This window comes from Rhinolophus sinicus, chromosome 1 (genome assembly GCF_057876585.1).
Source record: "Rhinolophus sinicus isolate RSI-liver-muscle chromosome 1, RSI-T2T, whole genome shotgun sequence".
Lineage (NCBI taxonomy): Eukaryota > Metazoa > Chordata > Mammalia > Chiroptera > Rhinolophidae > Rhinolophus > Rhinolophus sinicus.
In genome coordinates this window covers 165,136,621-165,160,291 of record NC_142501.1, presented here as the reverse complement: position 1 = coordinate 165,160,291, position 23,671 = coordinate 165,136,621, and the positions used below count along the sequence as shown (strand labels likewise).

The 23,671-nt window shown below is 47.9% G+C and overlaps 1 protein-coding gene across 1 annotated transcript in view; it reads left to right on the top strand.

Annotated features, from left to right (window-relative positions):
• The first annotated feature begins 517 nt into the window (after window positions 1-517).
• The window catches only part of SCD5 (stearoyl-CoA desaturase 5), a 142,761-nt gene continuing 119,607 nt past the window's right edge, over window positions 518-23,671 (top strand). The window contains exon 1 of the mRNA XM_019731353.3: window positions 518-1,120. Within this exon, the coding sequence (XP_019586912.2) occupies window positions 889-1,120 (232 nt within the window). The 5' untranslated portion in view covers window positions 518-888. The remainder of the gene's footprint in view (window positions 1,121-23,671) is intronic.

Genomic DNA, 23,671 nt, shown 5'->3' with positions numbered 1-23,671 from the left:
CACTGTTAGTTACTAACCAGCCCCCAAATCATCTAAGAGGCACTAACTGAGCACCTACTGTGTGACTCGCTTCATCTGCCTAATTAAGAGTTGAGCAGCTGTCCCCCACCCTCCACAGGCCCAAAGAACCATATGAACCGGCAGATACAGGAACTTCTGATTCTCATCTGGCCTTAACTTGTATTGAGATTCTGGGAAAATATTTTAAATTCTTCAACACGGGTGGCCTGTGGCGTCAAGTTTTTTTCTTTTCTTTTTTTTTTTTTTTAAAGCTTTTCAAAAGCAAAACGTATTTCTTGGAACTGGATAAACACAACAGAAGTGCTGTGAGCCGCTCTGCAGGCTCCCAGTGCGGGGAGCCACATCCCACCCAACCCCGGGTCCAGGCTGCTAACCTACTGCGCAGCGGGCTCCTGAGACTGGCCCTGGGGAACTCGGGCAGCGGGGACCAAGGGGGCGCCTTTCTCTTTAAGAGCCCCACAGGCGATCGTGATTGGCTGTAGCTATGCAGGTCTTTCTGCCCGGCTCCCTCCGAGCGCTGCCTCCCCCGCCGCTTTCTCGGCTCTCCTTTCACACCCTCTCCCCTAGCGCCTCCGCGCCCCCTCCCGCCCCTCGTGCTCGCCCCCTCTTCCTTGCAGCCTAGTTCAGCCCCAGCAGCGGCATGGGTAATACGCCAGCAACAGATGCCGGGCTCCCAGATTTGCATCCTTAGGCCACGCTGAACGTCTGCGGAAGAGAGAAGCAACCAGAGGAGGGCCGGGAAGGCGGGACGGGAGGTGCAAAGATCCCCTCTAAAAGGCAGAAGCCCCCGCCCCCACCGGAGAGCTCCGCGCCGGCACAGCTCTGCCTGCTTGCTGTCGCGCCGCCAGCGCCCACCTTTCCCCAGCCATGCCAGGCCGGGCCGTTGACTGGGCGAAGGTCCCCTTCCGCAACGCCACGGAGGAAATCCGTGCGGGGGGCGAGGGCTCGCAGGGCGGCGGCGGCCAGGAGGGGCCGGGCGCGCGCTGGCAGCGGCAGAACATCGTCTGGAGGAACGTCATCCTGATGACCCTGCTCCACTCGGCTGCCGTGTACTCCTTGGTGCTCATCCCCAAAGCCAAGCCGCTCACTTTGCTCTGGGGTAAGTCCTGCCGGCGCCGGCTGAGCCCCGGGCACCGTGGCGAGGCCGCGCCGGGGCGCGCGGGGTCGCTGGTCGGCCACCGGCTGTGCGGAGCCTCGTTCGTTCTCCCCTCGCCTCACCCGACGCTCCCCGGCTCCCCTGGCCTGCAGCTCCCCGCCCTTTGGGACCGACAGGTATTTCTGTCCAGGTATTTTCAACTTCTGCCTCCCCTGCTGTCTGCCTAAGTAGGCGCATTTGCCGGCTCCCGGATGGAGAGCTGGAGGGACCCGGAGACCTGCGGCGCCACAGCTGTGTGCAGAGGTGCACTAAGGAGACGCTGTGCGAACCAGGCTTCGACGGAGGGAAGACAGGGGAGCTGATTGTGTTGCCCGTGAGGGCCCCAGGGGCTCTCCTATCTGCTGCCTTCCAGCTTCGCAGTGTCCTCTGCGGGCCACGGACCTTGGGGCCGAGTTAAGGACAAGAGAGGAGGTGCAGGGGGTGGAGGGTTCTGGCCTAGGAACAGTCTTGATTTTCGCGCACGAGGTGGGAGAAACCCGTTCCCGTCCTGGTCCCTGCAAGGCTCCTATCCCTGTACCCTCCGTGATCTTTCACGTACAGCTGCTCTTTGTGTTCCCAGAAGTTTCTTGGCAAGCACACCGAGCTCATGTTGAGAGTGCTCTGCCCCCAGCACAAAGCTCCGATTGTGGCCGTGCAGAGCCCCCTCCAGGCTCTGTCCCCCTCTGGCCAGTGCGGGTCTGTCACCTCACCTGTGGCTCTCCAGCTACGCTCCTTCCTAGCACCTGCACCCCATCTGGCAGGGGCAGTAGCGCAGGAGTCGACCACCTGCCAATCCCTCCCACTGCCCAGGCCCCGGGGGCGCTGCATGACCTCTGAACCACCTGGAAGACCCTCTGGCCCCAGTCACTGGTTTTGGCCTCGGTCACTAGAGCGGCAGGAGCCAGGACAAAAGGTGCAGGTATTGATATCCCTGGGCTGAGAATCTGACGAGGTAATCCAAGAAGCTGTTTCAGCTCCTTTTCTGAGATCACCAAGAAACGGGAGCCAGAAATACCACCTACTTTTATTTCCAGAGGGGAAGAGGAAGGAAGAAAATAAGACCTCTTTCTACAAAGCTTCTTATTTGACATAGTGCCGGTCAAATGCCTAGGTTGATATTGAGGCCACTCAGGTTCCAAGCCTTTCCTTGAAATCCTGCCGTCCCTGCTCTTGGAAGCAAACCCGTGTAGACCATGGCTACCCTCTTAGGGGGATGTGGCTGAAAAATGGTGAGAGGGGCAGGGGTCTTTGGGAATCATGAAGCCTTTTAAAGTCCCCTAAAAGCTTTGGGTAACCTCCCTGCTCAGCCGTCCCCCTCAGCGCACCTCCTCTATACTGTATCCTTTTCACCATGGTCTTCCTTATGTGTTGGTTTAATTTTGCTCTGTCTTCTTATCTCCAAGTGACTATTAATAAATTGTAAGATATCCAGCCATTAATTCATGAACACACGTTTACGCTGACACCCAGAGCCCCCATTGCTCTGGAGCCCCGTGCAGCTCCGCCCCCCCCCCCCCCCCAGGGGCAGGACTGTGCCATTGGACTTCAGGGCCCACCTGCCTCTAGGGGACTGGGGCTTAGCTTTAATAGCTGCAGTGTCAGAGAGAACTCAGGGAGAAGTGAGCACTTAAAATATTGTCTTACATGTCTGGAGGTCCACAGGGCCCACAGCCACCGAGCCCCCTGCTGGCCCCCCAGGAGCCACAAGGACAAGGCCTTCTCTTCTGGTTTACCAAGCCACCTCTGCCCTATCCAGGCTGCTTTCTGTGGTGAAGACAGAATCTTTGTGCTGAAAGACCTTGGTCAGAGGACACTTCCCTCCATCCCAAACTCCCGCCGCTTCCCAGGAGAAGTCAACACACAGAAGGAATCTGGTTTCCTCTTTGTGGGTGATGTTGCCAAACCCATCCTTACACCTCCCTGCATAGTCTTTTGTTTCAGTTACTTTTCATCAGCTCCATTCTCTGAATCTTGATTCTCTCCCTGCTGGTGCTTCATTGCAGAGAGAGAGAGAGAAACAGTGGATGTTGTAGTTTCAGGGTCCAAACCTGTGAGTTAGAAACATTCCAAACAAATGAATCTTACCTGATGGGTATCTTGTGAGAGAAGAAATGAGGGACAGACATAGCTAAGATCGGCTGTGCTGTGGCTAGGATATTTAGGGCAACTAGAAGGCTAGGGGGCACCATAACTAGGGTTATTTTCAGTGAAATCTCTGGTGCCTTGACCCACAAATTCCCCCCCGCCCCCTGGATGCCCATTTCACCCCCACCCCCATCAGCTCCATCCAGCTTTAGGGCTGAGTTCATGCACCAGTGGGCTGTTACTTCACTTCAGGGACCTGAGTTGTCAAAGAAATAGGCTTAGCCCACCCACTGTTTGCTGCCCTCCACCCCAGGTGAGGTTGCCCTGGAAACAAGAGGCATCCATGCAGTACACACAGCAGAGGATGTGTTAGGTGTGTAGTGTCTGGAGAGTAATTTGCATGGTGGTAAAAATGTCACGCATGAAAGATCTATCAAGTTGTTTAGTCCAACCTCCTCCACTGCCTAACTTCCCACCTTTTCATGACTGTCCTTGGGGCCAGAACAAGTTGTTTACGCTTCTTATCCTTGCAGTGTTCCGAGTGGGCAGGCTTAGAACGGAATGCTCTTCGTGCCCACAGGTCCTGAGGGATGAGTTTATGAGTTTCAAGGATAGAATGCAAACTCCCACTGGAAGAAAAATCTTCACCTGAAGGATTGAGCTCACAAAAGTGCCTGCTTTTAGGGGTTTTGGCCCAAGGGGCAGTTAGTTCATGCCCTGAATCCCAAAATGAATAGACCAGGGGAGTAAGGAGCAGTAGTCATAAGGTCAAAGGAGAATTTCTGGGACTCCTTCCCAGGGAGCTTTGCCCCGACTGTCTCCAAGTGTTCTGGCTATTGGTTTCCAGAAATGTCAGGGACCTTTCTGGTTTTCTCTTGAAATGTCATCTGAGTCCCCTAAATGTGTCCTACGGTGAAGACATGGGTGTTTTCCCTCATGGGACAACTTCAATGGTAGTATTAGGTTGGTGCAAAGGTAATTGCGTTTTTGCAATTATTTTTTAAAAAGCCATTTAAACCGCAATTACTTTTGCACCAACCTAATACCAGGCATGCAAAGCAGTCATTTGCCCTGCTCCCTTCTTCCATCCTACCCCAGGGCAAATGTGACCATTGTTAAGCCAATACAGGATTCTCTGGTGTCCTTCTGTTTGCTGGAACATCTGTACCATTCTGAGGGGGATTGAGCCTATAGGGAGGAGGCGGAGAGGTCAGGTCGCAGGGATTAACAAGGCAGTTTGGGGGCTGGGAGGGACATTAGAGGCTGGGGTTTGGAAAGTGCTGCTCTACCAAATCCTGTCCAGTTCTGAGAGTTGCCCTGCCATGTGCTATCTTCTGTCAAGCATCGGGTAACCTCCACCCACCACTTAGGATGGTCCTGTTGTCTTTGTTGGATTTTGCTGCTTTTTCCATCAAGTCCCTAAGGTTGTTGAGGAGCCCCAAGAATGTGTGGCCTCCAGGTTTTCAAGGGGAATCAGGGCTCAAGAGAGAGACAGATCTGAATGTGAAGCCCTGCTCTCCTACTTAGCTGCATGGCCTTGGACAAATGAATGTCTATAAACCTCAATTTTCTCAACTGTAAAATGGGTATATTAATACTACTTGCTCATGAAGTTGTGAGAATTAAATTAGATAAATACATGTAAATCACCTAACACAGTGCCTAGCGCTTGGTTGGTGTTCAGTAATTGTTAGCTGCCATTGTCATTACTGGCCCTAAGACTGGCTGTTTTTCTTTAGGAGAAGGAAAGAAGTCTGCCTTGCAGCACAATAAATTCTACAAAGCTGGCACAATACTTGGTTTCATTGCCTCTCTTGCATGAAAATATTGCTTTGGCTTTGGAAACAAGGGTTCTTTCTCAAAGTCTCCAAAGAGAAATGAACACAATTCCTCTTATCCTTCCTCCCCCCATTCCCTTCTCTTGCATTTGTTTTCCTCCAAAAGACCACTATTTTGTAGATAAGAATCTTTTTGTTCAGCTGACCACTCACCTGGTCTTTAGTGTTTGCCTTTGGGGACAATTGCTGTCGACACAGAACCAAATCATTTATTTAAATCTCTTAGGCTCTCAGTTTTGATTTCCCTCATCTCCCTGTCTCCTTGAGTTATCTTTTAAAAAAAATATCTTTAATGCTCAATTAAACTACTAAAAAACTGAAAAATGTAAGTGCATCTTCCTTTTAAGCCCTGTCATTCCCATCCCACTGTTGTTGCAACGTTTGCATTTTTAATAAATGGACAAGCACTAAGAGCTTTACCGAAGGCTGGAGTGCCACAAAACCAGGAAAACAGAGTGTGCTTCGGCTGGCTCGATAGTCCTAGCATGTATAAATATAGGTTGAGGTTAACATTATTGGTTCAATTTTCTTTCTATGACTGGTCAAGGTCACTGCAGACTCCACCATGACCATGACATGAGACATAGCGCTGCACAACAGAAACCAGGGCTGGAATCCTGGCATTGCCACTTAGTTTAGCTTCACACATGTCCCTTTCCAGTTTGTCAGCCTCAGTTTCCTCGTCTGTGAAATGGGGACAATAACACTGAGCTGAAAGTTGTTTTAAGAACTAAGGCATATGATAAAGGGCCTGTCGGAGAGTAGACACTCAGTGCTGTTATTACCTCCCATGACAGAGGCTTAGGCCATGAAACCTGCACTGGCTTCATTGGCTGTGTGAGACTTAGAGCACTTTTGGCTCAAATAGAAGGCATAGCCTTTAAGCTCAAATATTTGATCATGACTTTGCTATAAAATTTTAGTTCTCACCTTACTTAGTTTTGTGTATTGTATACATTTTAATAATTGCTTGGAAAAGCCCATTGATAGATTTACAAATGAATGACACAGCCATGGTGGTTTCTTTAAGGTTTTACAAAAGACAACATTGTCTTGGGTGTCATTATTCTCCCTGAGCATTTACTTTGACATTCTGTAGTCCCTGGCGTGTAGTCTGCCTGTCCCTCTGCTGTGACATGTCCTCTTTCTTTGCAAGTGCCACAACTCTGGGATTGAGAGTATGGGCTTTGGAGTCGGGATCAGGGTTCTAAGCCCAGCCCCCTAAGTTCAGCCTCCGTCAGATCACTCCCCTTCCCTAACCCCAGTGTCCCCAACTGTATACTATGAGGACAATAACAGTACAGCCAGTTGCTGGAGGGAAATGCAACAATACAGTAAAGAACTTGGTCTGGAGGCCGGCACAGTCTTTGTTAGCCTTTCTGCCTCAGTCACACGTCCCCTCAGCGCGTCCCTTCATGCCTTCCCTTCATTGAGCTGTTCCTTTGGAGGCTGAGATTTGTTCCCACCAGCCCCCTGATTATCAGAAAGCCCCGATTGGGCTAAAGGCAGTTTGTCTCCAATTTTCTTTCTCCTGGCAGTGGATTGGTGGCCACAACAGCACGTACCTGCTGTCCTCCCTCATCAATGCCTGTTGTTTGTTCATTATGTGTGTGCATGGCCTTGACAGAGATCCTCACAACTGTGAGGCTGGTGCAGTCGCATATTCAGCCATCCACTAATTCATTCATTTCTTCCATTTAGTAACTGTCAAAAGTGGCTGCCTGTCAGATTAACTTGGGGAGCCTTTAAAATTTTCACAAGCCTCGGCCCCCACCCACCCAGACGTACCGAATTGGCTTCTCTAGGAGTGATGCCTGGCTTTTTGTTTTTGTTTTTGAAAAAGCCATTCAGGTATTTCTGATGCACAGCTGGGCTGAGAACCATGACCTAATTTCCTTATTTAATAATACTTAATACTCACCCATCACCTGATGGGCACTGCAACCATCCCTGACTTCATGGCACTTAGGCGCCTGTTGGAGAGACAGATAGGCAGTTATCACCTGGCGCACAGCTGATAACTGCCAAGGCAGCAGTAGTCACAGAGCACCAGCCCGGGGAGTTGGGGAGGCTCTCGGGGGGTGGGGGGTGGGGGTTAGCCAGACTGAGCCTGGCAGGAGGCTCGAGGCTTGCTGGCCCAGGGGTTTGGGAGAGATGGCATTGCAGCCACAGGCTACAGTGTGATCAGAGCTCCCGAGGAGGGGCGAGGGGGAGAGACAGAGCAGGCTGTTCAAGGACCTGATGATGCAGTGAGGCTGGAGGTGACCACCCAGATCCAGGGCCAGGAGTCTGTTCAGCAGGACCAGAAGGATGGGGAGGAGATCGGGCTTCTGCAGCCCAAGCAGCCTCTGCCTGACTCTCACCTCCTCTCAGCCTATCACACACACCAACAATTTCTACTATCATGGAATGGTCTGGAGCCCAGTGTCTAGACCAGTCACTTGCTAGAGGGATGGGTGAGTCTGAAGTTTTTCAGGAGACACTGGAGCTGGGCCCCTCAGGCTGGCTGGAGCTGAGGGGAGGCTAGGAATACTGGTTCTCAGCTGGCATTTGATTCACAGACTCAGAGGTATTGTCCCGGGACTGAATTACTACTAAAACATCCCCAGGATACCCAGAGTGCCCCTCCCCCTTTCTTCCTCTGTTCTCTACTCTTTCTTGTGTTTCTAAAAGGTATGTATAAGGGGGTTGTTCTCACCTCATTTCCTCCCTTGAACCCGAGTTTAAAAACCTCATTCTCACTAGCTCACATTGCAGGTGTAGTCAGCTCTGCTCCCCATTTCCACAGTTGTTGGTGTCACTACAGGGTCTGGTGCTTCTAGGAAAGGTTGGCAGGCTCTGTGGGTCCTGGCAGGCTGTGGTTCAAGGGCCAGTGGCATCAGCATCATCTGGGAGCTTGTTAGACATAAAGACTCTCGGACCCCATCCCAGACCTATTGAATCAGTACCTGAGTGTAATAAGATCTCCCCGTGATGCATCTTCATGCTCGAGTTAGGGACGCAAACTCCCCAGCCTGCCATCCAGGCACCGGCCAACAGTTCGGGGAAGCTGGACGTGAGTGGGGTTTGGCAGCTCTTCCTTTTTCCTTTTAATGGCCGCCTCACCTTTGCCTCCCCTCCTTCCCTTCTGCCTCACTGTAGCCTATATAGAACATGGCAGGATCTGCTTCTCGTGCCAAAAAAAAAAAAAAGGCTGTTGCTAAAATCTTTCAGCCAGAGCAGCAATGTTTAATTCATAGACTAGAAAATTAATTTTGTTTTCATAAATAGAGCTGGGCAAAAATAACAGGGAGGCTCTGTGCATGGCCCTTGGGAACTCCACTTGTCTATTTAACAGATGAGCTGGTAAAGGTGAGGAGACCTCAGGGGAGGCTGCCCATCACAGAATTGTGAAGCAAATTTGTGTCAGTTAGGATGCTTTTGGCCACGAGTAGCACAAAACTCAATTTCAGTTGACCTAAATGATAAAGAAGATTTCTAATGTCACTGATAAGAAATCCTGGCATTTCTGGGATGATTCAGTAAATGTCATCAAAGAGCAGGTCTCATTTCTGCCACGGTGGCCTTGCTGAATTTAGTTTTCCTCATGGTTACAAGATGGCTGCCAGAGTTCCAGGCAGCACGTGGAGTTACAACAATGTCCTACAGAAGAAGAGAGTGGTTGCCCTTGCTGTCTCATTTTATCAGAGAGAAAACTGTTTCCTGGTTGGCTCACAGCTAATGACTCCGTAACTCTCACTTTCGAGATTGTGTCCCAGGTCCCTTGTTAAACCAATCATTGGCAAAGGATTCAGCCTAATCAGGTGGGGAGGGTGGGTGAAGAGTCAAACGAAACCCAGCCCTGCTCCAAGGAAAAAAAGGGCCTGGCTGTTGGGACAGCCAATATCTCTGCTTCAGAGGCTTCCTCTGCCCCTTCCCTCTTTGGTGTCACCTTCATTCCTTACAAAGACTCTGGTTTCATATGTTAGTGTGCCCATCCCCTCTACTCCTTAGCCCCATGCTTGTCTCTGATCCTGCTGTCATTGCAGTGAGTTGTAAATGTCTGCCTTTTCCACAAACCTCTGAGCTCCTCGATGACACTTCTGCCCCCCTAGGACCTGCGACACGGCCTCTGCTCAACATATGCAGTAGTGTTGAGTGAATGAATGAAGCAATACATGAATGAATGAATGAGTTTAATCATTGTGTGGCCTTTCTTTCTAAGGAAAGTTTGCATTTTATCTCTTAAAATTGTTTTTTTTTTTCCCGTTAGAGAACTTTCCACGTGATTTTTGGGGTAAGGATTGGGGAGAGAGAAGCCTTTGTCGATGCCCCAGAAATGGGTATACCCCCCTCTGTGTCATCCTGACCTCCCCAGGGAGCTTGCAAGGCTCTCTGTTGCTCCCCTGGGTTCTCAGGGGTGAGGTGGGACCGGGGAAGGTTGCTCTGCGTGCAGGGCAAGGGAAAAGGAGTGACGTAGAATGTGTTCTTGACTAAGGTTTTCCATGATGACGTACTTTCCTCAGACGGATAAACAGTTTTCTTGGTTGGTCATTTTTTTTTCATCTTTCAGGCGACACAGAATCTCAGTGATGAAGTTATGGCCAGATTTCTGTTCTCTTACCTCAAATTTTACTTTGTGAGACATTTAAAGTCCATTTAACCTTACCCAGCAGGTACTTTTTCTTTGCACAAACAACCTAGAAAGAAGCACCTAACTATGTAATCAGGGAAACAAAACAATCGCTTTGGCTAGAGCTTGGAAAACCATATTTTAAAGTTTAGACAAGGGGAAAATGTGTGGGGCGGGACTGTAGCGTAGCCATTTGTGTAAAACCTTGGAGTGAAATACTGCACATAAAGTGACTACTTAAGGTAAGTGCTTAATTAATGTTGCTGTGGGTGGTTGTTGGGTGGCTTGTATTAGGAGCTGGTTGTTACTCTCCATAGTCAAAGGTGACTTTGATGAGGTGATCAAGGGCTTCAGGATTGTGGAAGTTTCCTGAGAGTGCCCTTTGAGCTGGGGGGAGATAAATCGAATACCAGTGGGCTTGGAAATGAAACGAGACAAGAATAGAATTTAGAACTCAGGTTTAAATTCATTTTCTTTCTTTGTCACTGTCTGTTACATGAATATCATCATACACTTGCAATTTGACTGTGCTGGTTTCAGCTCGGTTCCCTGGAGAGACAATGGTTTATAAATGCGACCTGTGACCTAAATGGGCAAGGCCATCTCCCTCCCACAGCACCCTGCTTTTCCTCATCAAAAAGCATTTATCAAGCAAGCCATTAATTCCTATGTCCTGAGCCAGGCACTGTGTAAAAAAACAAAGACCCCATCTCTACACTCCTATCTTTTGTAACTCAAAGAAACAGCTGTGATGTGCCCCCAGCTCTGTAACCAGCAGTGATCTCTCAGCATGCGTAGATAAGGGAAAATACTCTTCTCTAAAAGTTCCATGTGTGAAATCATGATATTAGAAGTGAATTTCTAAAATTTAACTGTTTCAGGGAGCAGCTTGTCAGTCCACTCCTCTAATAAATAATATGTTCCTAGGAAGCTTTTTTTTTTTTTTTTTAAGATTTTATTGGGGAAGGGGAACAGGACTTTATTGGGGAACAGTGTGTACTTCCACGCTTTTTTTCCAAGTCAAGTTGTTGTTCTTTCAGTCTTAGTTGTAGAGGGCGCAGCTCAGCTCAGGTCCAGTTGCCGTTGCTCGTTGCAGGGGGCACAGCCCAGTATACCTTGCGGGAGTCGAGCAGGCAACCTTGTGGTTGAGAACCCGCACTCCAACCAACTGAGCCATCCGGGAGGCAGCTCAGCTCAAGGTGCCATGTTCAATCTTAGTTGCAGGGGGCGGAGCCCACCATCCCTTGCGGGACTCAAGGAGTTGAACTGGCAACCTTGTGGTTGAGAGCCCGCTGGCCCATGTGGGAATTGAACCGGCAGCCTTCTGAGTTAGCATGGAACTCTAACCGCCTGAGCCACCAGGCTGGCCCCCTAAGAAGCTTTTGCAGATGGTTGCAATGAAGCTCATCTTTACTCTCAGTTTGTGACTAGAACTATGATTTGAGTGTCCCCAGTGCGTTTGGTTTGCCCTGGAGTCTGTATGTATACGCAAAAGGAGAGATTCATTAGTCAGGGTAAATAATGACACATATCTTTCCCCTTCCATCTCCCTTCCCCATACCTATTGTGTTTGACTCAGTAGCTCTTGAAAAATAGGTGAGTCATTAGCATTTTTGAGCTATACTCAAATTATTCCAGGGTCTTGACTCCATCTGGAGCTCTGGGGAAAATTAAGTCACTACCCTCTGCGTATAAATTGGATGTGAACCCAAACGTGGCATGGTTCCCCTGAGGATTGGAATAAACCACAGTTATTAAAGCTAATATTCCCTCGTGCACAGAGTTGGTATTCAATCAGTGCACACCACTGTGGTTCTATCAGTTGTTAAAATATTGAATAGCTGGTGCTGTTCCAGGTACTTCTGGAATTCCCAACAATCCAGGAGCTAAAGGGTCATTCAGCTGCAGGGTTTAAAGCTACATCTGTTTGATTGGTTGGTAGCCTGTGGGTTGTGAAATATTTTTAATATCACCTCTGCATTTGCATCATCCTCTTATCATCTGATCCATATAATCTTTGGCTTCTCTTTCACAATTTTATTCTAATTGAATGAGAACTTTAAAAAAAAATCATTCTGGCTTAAATTTGTATCCCCCAAATCATGTAAGGAAATATATTACAGCCTAATTTAAATTCTGGGGTTTTGGGTAACTCACCTGTCTTCAGAAAACCTCCTTTTGTGATAGAGGCCATGTATGTCTGAAAGGTGATTTTTATTTTCTGGCTTATAATTGCCTTTATAGAAGATTTTCCCCTTGAAAGAATTGATATTAATTTTATCGTCAGAAAAAAAATAATATTGTGAAAATAAGATTGTGAAGTTATTTCCTTTTGGTGTTAGGAGCCGGGAGGACACGGCGTGGAGGCCGCACCGCAGATTCAGGCAGAACTCACTACCACTGCCTGACCCCTGATGGAAGTGGTGCGAGGCTCTGCGCTAGCCCGGCGCCAGTGCCACCCAAACCACAGGGAATTGTTTCAATGGTAGAAAATTTCAAACATACGCAAGTGAAGAGAATGGAGCCTCTCGTCCCCCACGCCCTCCACTCATCTGGGATTTTTTTCTTTGTGGCTTTTTACTTTGATGTATAATTTCAGACGCATAGGACAGTTGTAAGCATAATATAGGGAACTCCCATGTAATCTCGTCAGACTCAACAATTGACATCTTGTCCCATTCGCTTTATTATATTCTCTATGTGTATGTATACACATATGTGTATTATTTTTTCTGAGCCCATTGAGAATAAGACACCCAATGGCCTTTCATCTCTAAATACTTCAGTATGTATTACCTAAGCATAAGAATATAATATATACTATACTATACTATACTATACTATACTATACTATACTATACTATACTATACTATAATATAAGAAGAACCACAGTCGAGTTACCCAAATCAGGAATTTAACCTTGGTAGTATCTACCCCACATTGTATAGTCAAATGTCATCAGGTATCCTCGTAATGTCCTTTGTAGCTTTCCACCCCCCCTTTCAGATTAGGTTGAAGCAAATTCCAGACATTTGCATCTGTAAATACCTAAGTATTAAGTATCAGTTGGGGTAATTCTGGCTACATCCTCCACATGGAAAATCCTCCAGCTCTTTGAGGAAAATAACTTTTGAGAGACTGTTTTCTTTTTTTTTTTTTTGAGAGACTGTTTTCGAAAGAGGAAAGCGGTCAAAACCGAGAGCAGGAAGAGGTGATGAGCAAGTCGGTACCTCGGTGTGGTCTGCGCACTGTCTGCATTGGGTCGTCTGAGTTGTTTCTTGAGCCTGCAGAGTCTGCTGATTTAGAGCCCTAACCAGATCTACAGACTGAGAACCCCTGTGAGTGGGACCCAGGAATCTGCATTCAACAGGTGCCACAGGTGGCTCCTATATATACCCTGTGGGTTGGAGGCGCTACGTGGTGGTGTGAGGGAGGTGGCCTTGGAGTGAGGCTGTGTCCCTAGTAGCATAACCTCGTGTCCCCTGCCAGCATCTCAGATTTGTTGTACGACTGTCACATTACCTGAAATTCCACTAGCCTGAGATTCCTTGGGGTTGATGAAGGCAGCATTTTCTGCATGTGAATAGCTGCAGGGGGCTCCCCTTAATAGGAGTCCACACATTTGTGTGAATTGCTTTTAGCACACATTTTCTTCTAACACAGGCTGTTACCTGAGGGAGTGGGGTTTCCACTGGAGGGAGGAGAGTAAAAAGGAAGGAGAAGCAGTGACATTGGACTTGGAATGCTTTGAGGGGGTGGAACGAGCTTGTTTCCTGGGGGCGTGGGTGGGGGTGGGGAGTGGTGCTTGTATCACCCCTAAGATGCCTGGATGAAAAGCTGTTCAGAAGAGGTGAAGAAAAGCCTCTGGAGAAAGCCTCAAATAGCTCTAGGCACAAACCTTCACCTGCCTGGCAGAGGGCTCTGACACTGTCTTTCCTAGAACTGGTGTGAGGACTGAATCAGGTGCAGCAGCTGCCCGCCCAGCGCCCCACACCCCCCAACCCCCACCAGAAGGATAGCCTGACACTAGGAGTGGCCTGGCAGCATCACCATGTCACTCCCAGAAGCAGACATGTCCTCCTTGGTGCTGTAAATCCGCTGTATAGAGAGCTCAGCGATGTCTGGGTCCAGTAGATTTGTTCATTCTAAGCGGAGGTTGATGGAATCCTGCTCTAAGGCCCCTTTGAAATCAGGGTCAGTGGCTTTCCAACCATCTTCATTAGCTGAAAAGCAGACACTGCCATCAATCATGCCCCAGCTTCTCGAGCAGGTGGAAACCTAGTGCAGCTCTGCTTGGGACAAGACACATCTTAGAAGGCAGCCTGGATCGGGCTCCTTTGCCATGTGAGATACAAGGGCCCTTTGTAAATGTTTTTGAGCCACTAACAGTGATAACGTGTGGGAAGACACCAGCTTCTAGATGGTAACTGTGCATCTGAGAGGTGGCTGAGGGGCTAAGCTAACCGGCACCCCGTTAACGCATCCAGCCAGCATAGGAGGTCGTCCTGGCCCCAGCGGGGAGAGGGCCTTGTGACCACCCTCACCTAGGACAGCCCTCCAAGTCCATATTTCACTTCCTCTTCCTCTTGAATCTTCCCCCTCTGTTCATTGGAAAGGAGACACCCTTTCCAAGTCATTTTTTTCTTGTAGCCCAGTGGTTGTCAAGCCTTTTCTGGTAGTGTGTTTAGATCTCCAGGCTCATTCAGTCTCCTCAGGGGAGTCCTGCTGGGCTTCTCTCGTTCAGCGATGGGAGAGTGCAGCGAGGAAAGGGCAGGGCAGAGAGCCTTCCAAACCTGGCCAGGCTGGAAGTCCTCAAAGGGAAGAAGAAATGCAAAGCACTAAAAGCACAGCTTCCCTTGGCCCTGTGCCCAGACTGTCCCTGATGTGTGGGAGCAGCCCCTGGAGAAGCAGAGGTCCAAGCTGACCTGCCAGCGTGCCCTGGGGCTGCCAGGTGCTTCTTTAACCGAGAGGCTGAAGGGAAGAGTTTGGTCTCAGATACATTTTTGCTGATACCTAAACTGCTAATCTCCCAAGTCTCCCCCTGGCCAGCACCATTCCTGGTGGATATTAACTGGGTTTATGAAAAAAAAAGAAAGTATTTTCAAGTGCAAACAAGGTTCTCCAGGCACCATTGGGATGGCGTTGAATAGGCAAATTGGGGTTTTGCTCTGCTCAGGCTCAGGAGCAGTGAGGGAGGACCTCTGGCTGCGCTTCTGCCGCCCTCTTGGCGTCCGGTTGGCTGAGAGATTTAGAAGTCTAGTTAAATTCTGATTTCCACACGACTGGGGACATGCGCCTAGTGTGGGCCAGCTGCTGGCCATACACAAGTGAACAAGCTGTCATTCCTACCCACAAGGGGCTCGCACTCTGGAAGGGGAGACGGACCTAGGCCAGGTATAGTTCAGTGTGATGAATGACCGGACAGAAGAAGGCATGAGGGGCAGGGTGGCTAGAGGAGGGGGCCTTGTAATACTTTTAATGTACACAACAGTAACCTGTGAAATCGTTACAGGGCCACATGTCCTTAACTGCAGTTCTGAACAACAAAAACTTGGAAAACAAAATTATTTCATAACTAATTTAGAGGGAGGACTGGCTCTAATGAATTCATTTGGTGCCCGAATCTGACCTAAGCTATTTCCCCTACTTAGTCTGAATATTCATACGGATATATTTGATGACAGACCCACTATAGGCCTTACTACAGGGCATAGGCACTCCGTTACCTTCCTAAAATCTGAGAAATTCTGAATTTTGAAGCACATCTGACTAAGATTTTGGTAAGGGATTGAGGACATGTCCCTGTGTCATCTGCATTTTGCATTGTGGAAGCCAAGTGCAGGGAGGACTCGCTGGCCCCACGATTCAGGGTTTGCATGAAAGTCCTTCTGATGGGCATCCTCAGGTGACACCATCTTGAGAGCCACTGACTCTCTACGCAGCAGTGATTTGGGCACGAGACACGTGGGCAGCTCTGGAGTAGGGATGGGTTGGGATAACACTGCCCATGGATGCACCCCTGTTGGCCAAGACCCACTCACTTGATGGATAGTAACAGGGACATGGGGTCGATCTCTTCTCTTGGCCCGGGCTCGGCCACCCTCAGTCTGGCGGTAGTCAGGTTCTGTTTAACAGGAAATGATGATTGTATGCCTCTCTATCTACACGATCTATTTCCTTGTCAAAAAGCCACTTACTGGATTATCTTTCACTGCTCCTTTTCCCGATTCTTTATTCTTCTCAGATCTTATTCTCATCACTGACTGCTGGTCTGTAACCCCTAAGTTCTCCTAAACCAGTGGGAAAGATGTACTTATAAATAATTCTGGAGTTTTTCAGGTTGAAGCAGGGTTAGCCTATGTGTAGGCAGGAAATAAGTAGCCAACAGGAAGAAGTGATTTTAAGGACACAAACCTGAAACAGCTCTCAAATTACCTTCTTCATTTGTCCTAGCATTCACAGCAGGGGCTCTGGGCAGGAATGGATGCTTCAGGGGTTCATGAGCCCCCCTGAAATAGAATTCGTGTGTAGTGGTATTTTTCTTCTATCGGATTCTCAGTTGGGACTGTGTCTTTAAAAAGGTTAAGTGCTGCTGGTCTGGAAGAGGCCACATTAAAGATGCCAGCATTTCCTAAAAGGATAAACAGTAAATGAGTATTCATTTGTGTAGTACTATTCATTATCCACGAGTGTATCTAGTCAGTATAGTCACTTTCAGGCTTTATTTAACAGATAGGAGATAAGCTTTGATAGGATGAAGGGAAAACTTTGGAGCTTCTGGATTCAGTAGGTTTTTATGGAGAAGCTCTTCATGGAGCCCCCCAAATGAAGGATCCCGTTGGATTATGGGACAGCCCAAGTACAACAAACAAAGGGTATTTTTCATCTTTTTACTTAATTCACCATCTTTTCATGGTCTCCTTACCACGAGGGCAGCGTTGGTGGTGCTGATGGCACTTCTGAGGGCTTTTCCCTGCCTCTGCTTAGCTCTGCTTGTTAAAAACCTGGTGGTAAGAATCCTAAGGACGCAGTGTATCCGTTTTCTATTGCTGCTGTAACAAATTATCACAGAGTTAGTGACTTACAGCAACACAAACTTATCATATTACAGTTCTACAGATTAGAAGTCTGTCATGGGTCTCACTGGGCTACAATCAAAGTGTCGACAAGGCTTCATTCCCTTCAGGAGGAGACTCTATTTCTTGGCCTTTTCCAGCTTCTAGAGGCTGCCTGCGTTCCTTGGCTCATGGCCCCATCCTTCAACTTCAAAGCCAGCAACAACTACTTGAGTCCTTTTCACATAGCATCACACTGACCCCCTCTTCTGCTTCTCTTCCACTTTTAAGGACCCCTGTGATTACATTGGGCCCACTTGGATAATCAGAGATAATTCCATCTGCAACCTTCGTTCCCATTTGTCCTGTAATGTAACATATTCACAGGGCCCAGGGACCAGGATGTAGACATCTTTGGGAGGCCACTTCTCTGCCTAGCATACCAACACCCCAAAGAAAACTAATCTGCATTAATCCCTCTTGTTACTGTAGGTACCACTCGGATGGAAATGCTCAGTTATGTATAACCCTCCTTTGAAGAGAACTTATCCTTTGCATGGGCATATCAAAGGATCATCCAAGTTGAAAGTTCTCTGACCTCATTGTCTCCTCCATGGCGCATGGTCGGGCCATCTCACATGTTGTGACTCACTTGCCAGGAACAGCCAAGCTCCTGGGGACCTCTCAGAGGACATTTGCTGATGCTAATGTTTGACCACCCACCTCCGGCCAGTCCCTGAGTGACGTATGTTAAGCAAAAAATGGCTGGAGGCAGCTTAGCATCTTGAAACCATCAGCTAAGCATTTTATTTGGGATGAGGGGGAGGAGAGATCCTTAGCTTGCCTAGAGTATCCCTTATGAATGTGTGTGTGCAGCATGTGAGCGATGATGAAACAACAAGAGATAGGAAAACAGAACACCCAACATTGACAATAGCAACAGAAACAGGTGCAAATTTATGCAAGAAAGTACAGAGGGGAAAAGAGCCCCTGTTTATGTGACTTGTGAGTCACATAAAAATGACAGTATGACCTTGTGGGGGGCGGTTAGGGCCTTGTGGGGGAAAATGGGTCTCCAGGGGGCAGCATCAGCTTTTGAAGGAGGAGACTTTATTGGCTAATTGTATGGATTTAATGCTTTTGTTGGTTTCAGTCACTGGTTGGGAAAGCACCCCTTCCTGGGACTTGTGTGGAGTCAAGGCCCTGAGACGGGGGAGGGGAAGGTAGGGAGAAGGTGACCAGGAAACTTTCCCAGAAGCAGGACCAGCTACGTCATTTACAGCGCCCCGTGCAGAATGAAAATATGGGGCTCTTGTGGAACAATTATGAAGAATTTCAAGATGGTCATAGCAGAGTGTTTAACCAGGCATGGCACCCTTCTAAGTGCGAAGCCTTGTGTTCTTGCACCAGTTCTGCACCCCTGAAGCTGCCCCTGCCCGAGTAATGTGCCCGGTGTGTGTCCTGGGCTCCTCTGATATCATGAATGATGATATTTGAGGTGTGTCCCAGGGAATTGTCAAGACTGTGGACTTTGGTCCGAAGCACCCCTTCCTGGGACTTGTGTGGAGTCATGGCTCTGAGACGGGGGAGGGGAAGGTAGGGAGAAGGTGACCAGGAAACATCATCTGCCCTCAGCACTCGCACACCCACACCCACACCTATACCTATGGAGGTGCTTCCTTCTGCAGGTCCCCAGAGCCACTGAGCCAGAGACCTGAGCTTCCATGTGGCCAGCCTACCCGGAACCCATCCCATCAGGCAGCTCCCAGCCAAGCCTGAGGGAGAGAAGGAATGGAGGTGTGTGGGGGTAGGAAAAGTAGACCGTTGTGGCCCAGTGAGTTCTGGGGATGGCCACAAACTCATCCTGATCAGTGTTTGCCATTGCTTTCCCAGCAGTCAGTTCACTGGCACTGCTAGCAAGTGGCAGAAGTAATGGCTTTGTGTTCCCTCTCTTCTGCCCACCTGCCCTGGCTGAGCCCTAGGTACTGATTAGCAGTGAAGTGACAAGTTGTGTGAGGGAGGGAGGGGGCCAAGGGTCCAGACTCCTTGGCCTAGAGAATTTGGAATGTGCCAGAGGAGAGAGCAGCTGCTGCAGAGAGGGGCCTAAGAAGAGCCCAGGGCAGTCGGGCCTGGCCAGGAGTTTAGGGATGGCTCCAGCCCCACCCCGGTGCCACCTCTAAAGCGTTGCTGATGATTGAACAGCAAATTCTTCCCTTCTCAGAGCCCATCCTGGCTTTTAGTTGGAATCCAGGGAAGACAGGGTGAGTGGAGAAGTGGGCAGAGTGGGAGAGAAACAGAATCAGAAGACTTTGGGTCTAGTTAACAATTTTACTCCGGAAATAAATTCCTTTTACCTCCTGGCATGAGCAAAGGGTGGAGGGAGCCTCTGAGACCTGGGGCTGCTCTCTTCTTCCTGAAGAATTTTATTTTACGTCTTATAAATTAAGTAATCAGTGTTCACTGTAGACGGCCTAGAAAATATAACCACGCAAAGGAAAAAAAATTTCTTGGATCCCCCCATTTAAGAGATACCTACTGTTAACATTTTGGACGATATCCTCCTAGACTTTTTTCTCTATGTAGTAACTATAGTCTCACTCGCTGTAATTAGAGTACAATACTATTTTGTTGTCAGCTTTTTTCACTTATTAGTATATCATAAACATCTTTGCATGCCCATAACTGTGCTCCTGGATTGTTTTTTAATGGTAGCATAGTATCCAAAATTTGGACATACTTTGCCCCCTGTTGTTGGAAATATAGGTGGTTCTTTGTTGCAGTTGTCACTCTTCTCAACAGTGCTCCAGCCTACGGGCTTCATCTTCATGCGCACCCTTAATTGTTTCTTCAGAACAAATTTCTCAATGCATTTCCATAGGATTCATTTCCATATGTACTTTAAAGGCTTTAGGCCAGTGGTTCTCAACACGGGGTGACCCCTCTCAGCAAGGAGCATTGGAACTGTCTGGAGACATTTTGGGATGTCGCAGCCAGAGGAGAGGTTGCTACTAGTATCTAGTGGGTAGAAACCAGGGTACTACTAAACATTCTACAATTACAGCACTGCCTCCCACATCAGAGAATTATCAAGTCCAAAATGTTAATTGGTGCCCAGCTTAAGAAACTCTGCTTAGACGCATAGATTTTTTTTCTCCCCTCAGCTTTATTGAGATGTAATTGACACATAACATATATTTCTGTGTTGCAGAATGATTATTACCATAGCATTAGCTAATTACCATGTCGTTTTTGTTGTGGTGAGAACATTTAAGATCTACTCTCTTAGCAACTTTCAAGTATATGTTAAAATATTAACTATAATCACCGTGCTGTACATTAGATCCCCAGAACTTGTTAATCTTACAACTGGAAGTTCGTACCTTTGACCAACATCTCATTTCCCCCACACTCTAGCCCCTGGTAACCACCATTTTGTTCTTCGTTTTCCTAACATTTTTAGATTCCACATATAAGTGATGTCATACAGTATTTGTCTTTTTCTGTCTGACTTAGCAAAATGCCCTCAAGTTTCATCCAAGTTGTCACAAACCGCAGGATTTCCTTCTTTCTCGTGGCTAGATAATATTCCATCTCACTCCAACACACACATGCACACACACACATACAGTAGCTTTGTTCTTAGTAACACTTGTGATGCTGGAGCTTCTAAGCCTGAGGAAAGTGAGGTCGAAGTATTCAGTTTAATTGGCGATCAACCAAAACCAACCCACTCCCATCCTGTCTTCTACTCGCAGAAGGACTCGAGTGCCCACAGTGTTTAGAATAGGGAAATGGCTAATGTGAGCCATTGGGAGCCTGTCTTTGCATCCAGGAGAGAAAGAAGGGCAGGATGCCCTGGGAGGAGGTGCTGAAGAGAGAAGAGAGGCTCAGGGAGAGAAGGAATGGATGGGGAGGGGAGCAGTGCAGGATTGCTGGACAATGCAATCCTTGTTGCAATGAAAAGAGGATTGTATGTATTCCTTAGGGACCTGAAGGCCCCCTTCCGAGCACTGAGGACCCAGGCAGGGAGCACACAGGCCTTTGCAGAGTGCGGGAGGAGGGAGCAGACCAGAAAGCCTCTATTGTCTCCCCTGAAGCTGGCATGGGGAGTGTGAAGTCCTATGTCCTGGGGTGCTGGCCACGGCCTCCCCATCAGGAATAAAAACATCAGTGCTCCCCACGCCATGCATTACAATGCTGTGAGCTCCAAAATGTTGCCCTATCCATGAAGTGTCTTCCTCAGGTAAACCTATGACACTCATTGAAACTGGCTACTTCATTTATTCATCTTTGGGAGGTGCTGTAGCCATCTATTCACAACACAAATATTTACCAAGCACCTACTAATGCCAGGCACCTACTAATGAGAGGCAGTGAATGAAATAGACCCAGTTCCTGCCCTCATGGAGCACAGAATCTCCAACAACGTGTCATGCAGTGTAAACACTATGAAGAGGAACACACTGGGTGCTGTGGAGCACAAAGTGGGAGCACTCACCTGACGGGGCGGGGGGAAGGGCTTGGTGTCAGGGATGCTTCTCATAAGAAGGGATGTCTAAGTCAAGAACTAAAGGACCGGTTGGAATTTGCCCAAAGCAGAGGAAGATAGGCTTTTCTCTGGAAGTCTTTGAAAATACAAAAGGTTCGGGTCTCCCCAAGGCCATTACAATGTGGCCCTCTATGAAGAAATGCAGTTGGACCACATATGCCTTTAAAAATTGAGGTCCTTTCATTCATCTTTCTATCATTATGAATATTTCCATCACATAGAAAGGTGAATGGAATAATACAGCAAACACCTTCACTGCTGCCACCCTGGTCCAAGGCACCCTGAATGATTCTCCTCCTGCAAAGTCTTCCGGCTGCTGCCCTTGCCCTGGTAGTCCATCCTCAGTGCTACATCCTGAGTGGTCCTGTTCAAAGGTAGCTCTGAGCACGTCTCCTCTTCTGTGCTCAGAATCCTCCAACGCTGCGTCTCCCTCAGTCTTTGTGCTAGTTCTCTATGAAGCCTCTCTCTGCCCCGGGACCTCTCTGAGCTCATTTTGGCTCCATCCTGCTGGCCTCCTTGCCGTTTCACATGCACATCAGACACAGTCCCCTTAGAGGCTGTTCTTCCTGGGATCCTCTCCTCCCAGGTAGCTGCATGACTTGCTTCATTCCGCAGTTTGTGGTCTTGACTCACCTGTCACCTTCTCAGTGATGTCTTTCTGGAAGACCATGGTGGTCAGCAGAAAAAGGGTCCCTCCAAAATGTCCACATCCTAATCCCCAGAACCTTGAATATGTTCCCTTATATAGCAAAAGGGACTTTGCAGATGTGATTGACTTGAGGACCTTGAAATGGTTTGTGTGGGATTGTGCAGGTGGGCGCAGTGTGATCGCACAGGTCCTTATAAGTGAAGGAGAGACAAGAGAGCCAAGAGTCATAGAGATTTGATGTGAGAAGGGTTCGACCCACTGGCGCTGGCTTTGAATATGGAGGTAGGGGGCCACAGACAAGGAATATGGGCAGCCTCTAGGACCTGGAAGAGGCAAGGACACAGTCTCCTCTATAACCTCCAGGAGAAACATACCGTGTTTCCCCAAAAATAAGACCTAGCTGGACAATCAGCTCTAATGCGTCTTTTGGAGCAAAAATTAATACAAGACCCAGTCTTATAATACCCGGTATTATATTATATTATACCCAGTATTATATTGTATTATATTATACCTGGTGTTATGTTATGTTATGTTATGTTATGTTATATCTGGTCTTATAGTAAAATAAGACCGGGTCTTACATTAATTTTTGCTCCAAAAGACGAATTAGAGCTGATTGTCTGGCTAGGTCTTATTTTTGGGGAAACACAGTAGTCCTGTCAGCACACTGGTTTTAGCTCAGTGAGACCATGTTGGACTTCTAACCTACAGAAATGTAAGATAAGCCACTAAGTTTATTTTAAACCACGAAGTTTGTGGCAGCAGTAGGAAACTCATGTAACCACTGTATTTAAAAGTGTAGCCCAATCTGCACCCTGGTACTCCCTACCCTTCGCCTTTGCTTTATTTTTCTCTGTAGTACTTATCATCAGTGAACATATATTTACTTATTTTGTTTACTGTCTCCTATTCCCTCCACCCTCAAGAATGTGAGCTCCATGAGGGCAAGGATTTCTCTCTTTTGTTCACTGTCGAGTTCTAGAAGAGTGCCTAGCACACAGTTACTGCTCAGTAAATATTCTCTGAATGAATGAATTCTTATACCCAACACCCAGCTTTGTCATCCACTCATTTCTTCATTCAGCCAACTTTGTCCATACTAGGATCTGGGAACTTAGGTCCTTGACCTTGCGGCGTTAACTATCTGGGGAGAAAGATAGACACACAAATATCTGTAATAAAAGGTAGTAAATACTATCGTTGAGTGACCTACTAAGTCTGTAGAAACCCTAAGGAGGGAATTAATGATACACTCATGGGTGGTGTTATCCAAGAATGCATTCAGCAGGTACTTATTGAGCATCCACTTTGGGCCAGATCCTGTGCTAAGTCTTGAGGATAAGCTGTGAGCAAGATAGACGTGGGCAGTCTCTAGGAGGACGTTCAACACATCATTACCACGGTGATGGGAACAGTGAAGGAGAGGCAAAGGGAGCCCCTGAAGGATGAGCTTATGAAGGACAGACTAGCATCCCAGGCGTGTGTGTGAGCACATGCGTGGAGGAGGGAAGGCTTTGTGTGTTTAAGCAGTGGTGAATATTTGTTTTGGTTCCAGGGAGAGGGTGTAGGGTAAAGTGAAACCAGAAAAAAAGGCAGGGGCCAGACCACAAAGAGCATATCATGCTAAAGAGCTTGGATCTGATCCTCAGGATGGGATCATTGAAGCCATGAAGAATGGGAGCCATTGAAGAAGTTTAAGCAGTAGAACCATAGGATCAGATTT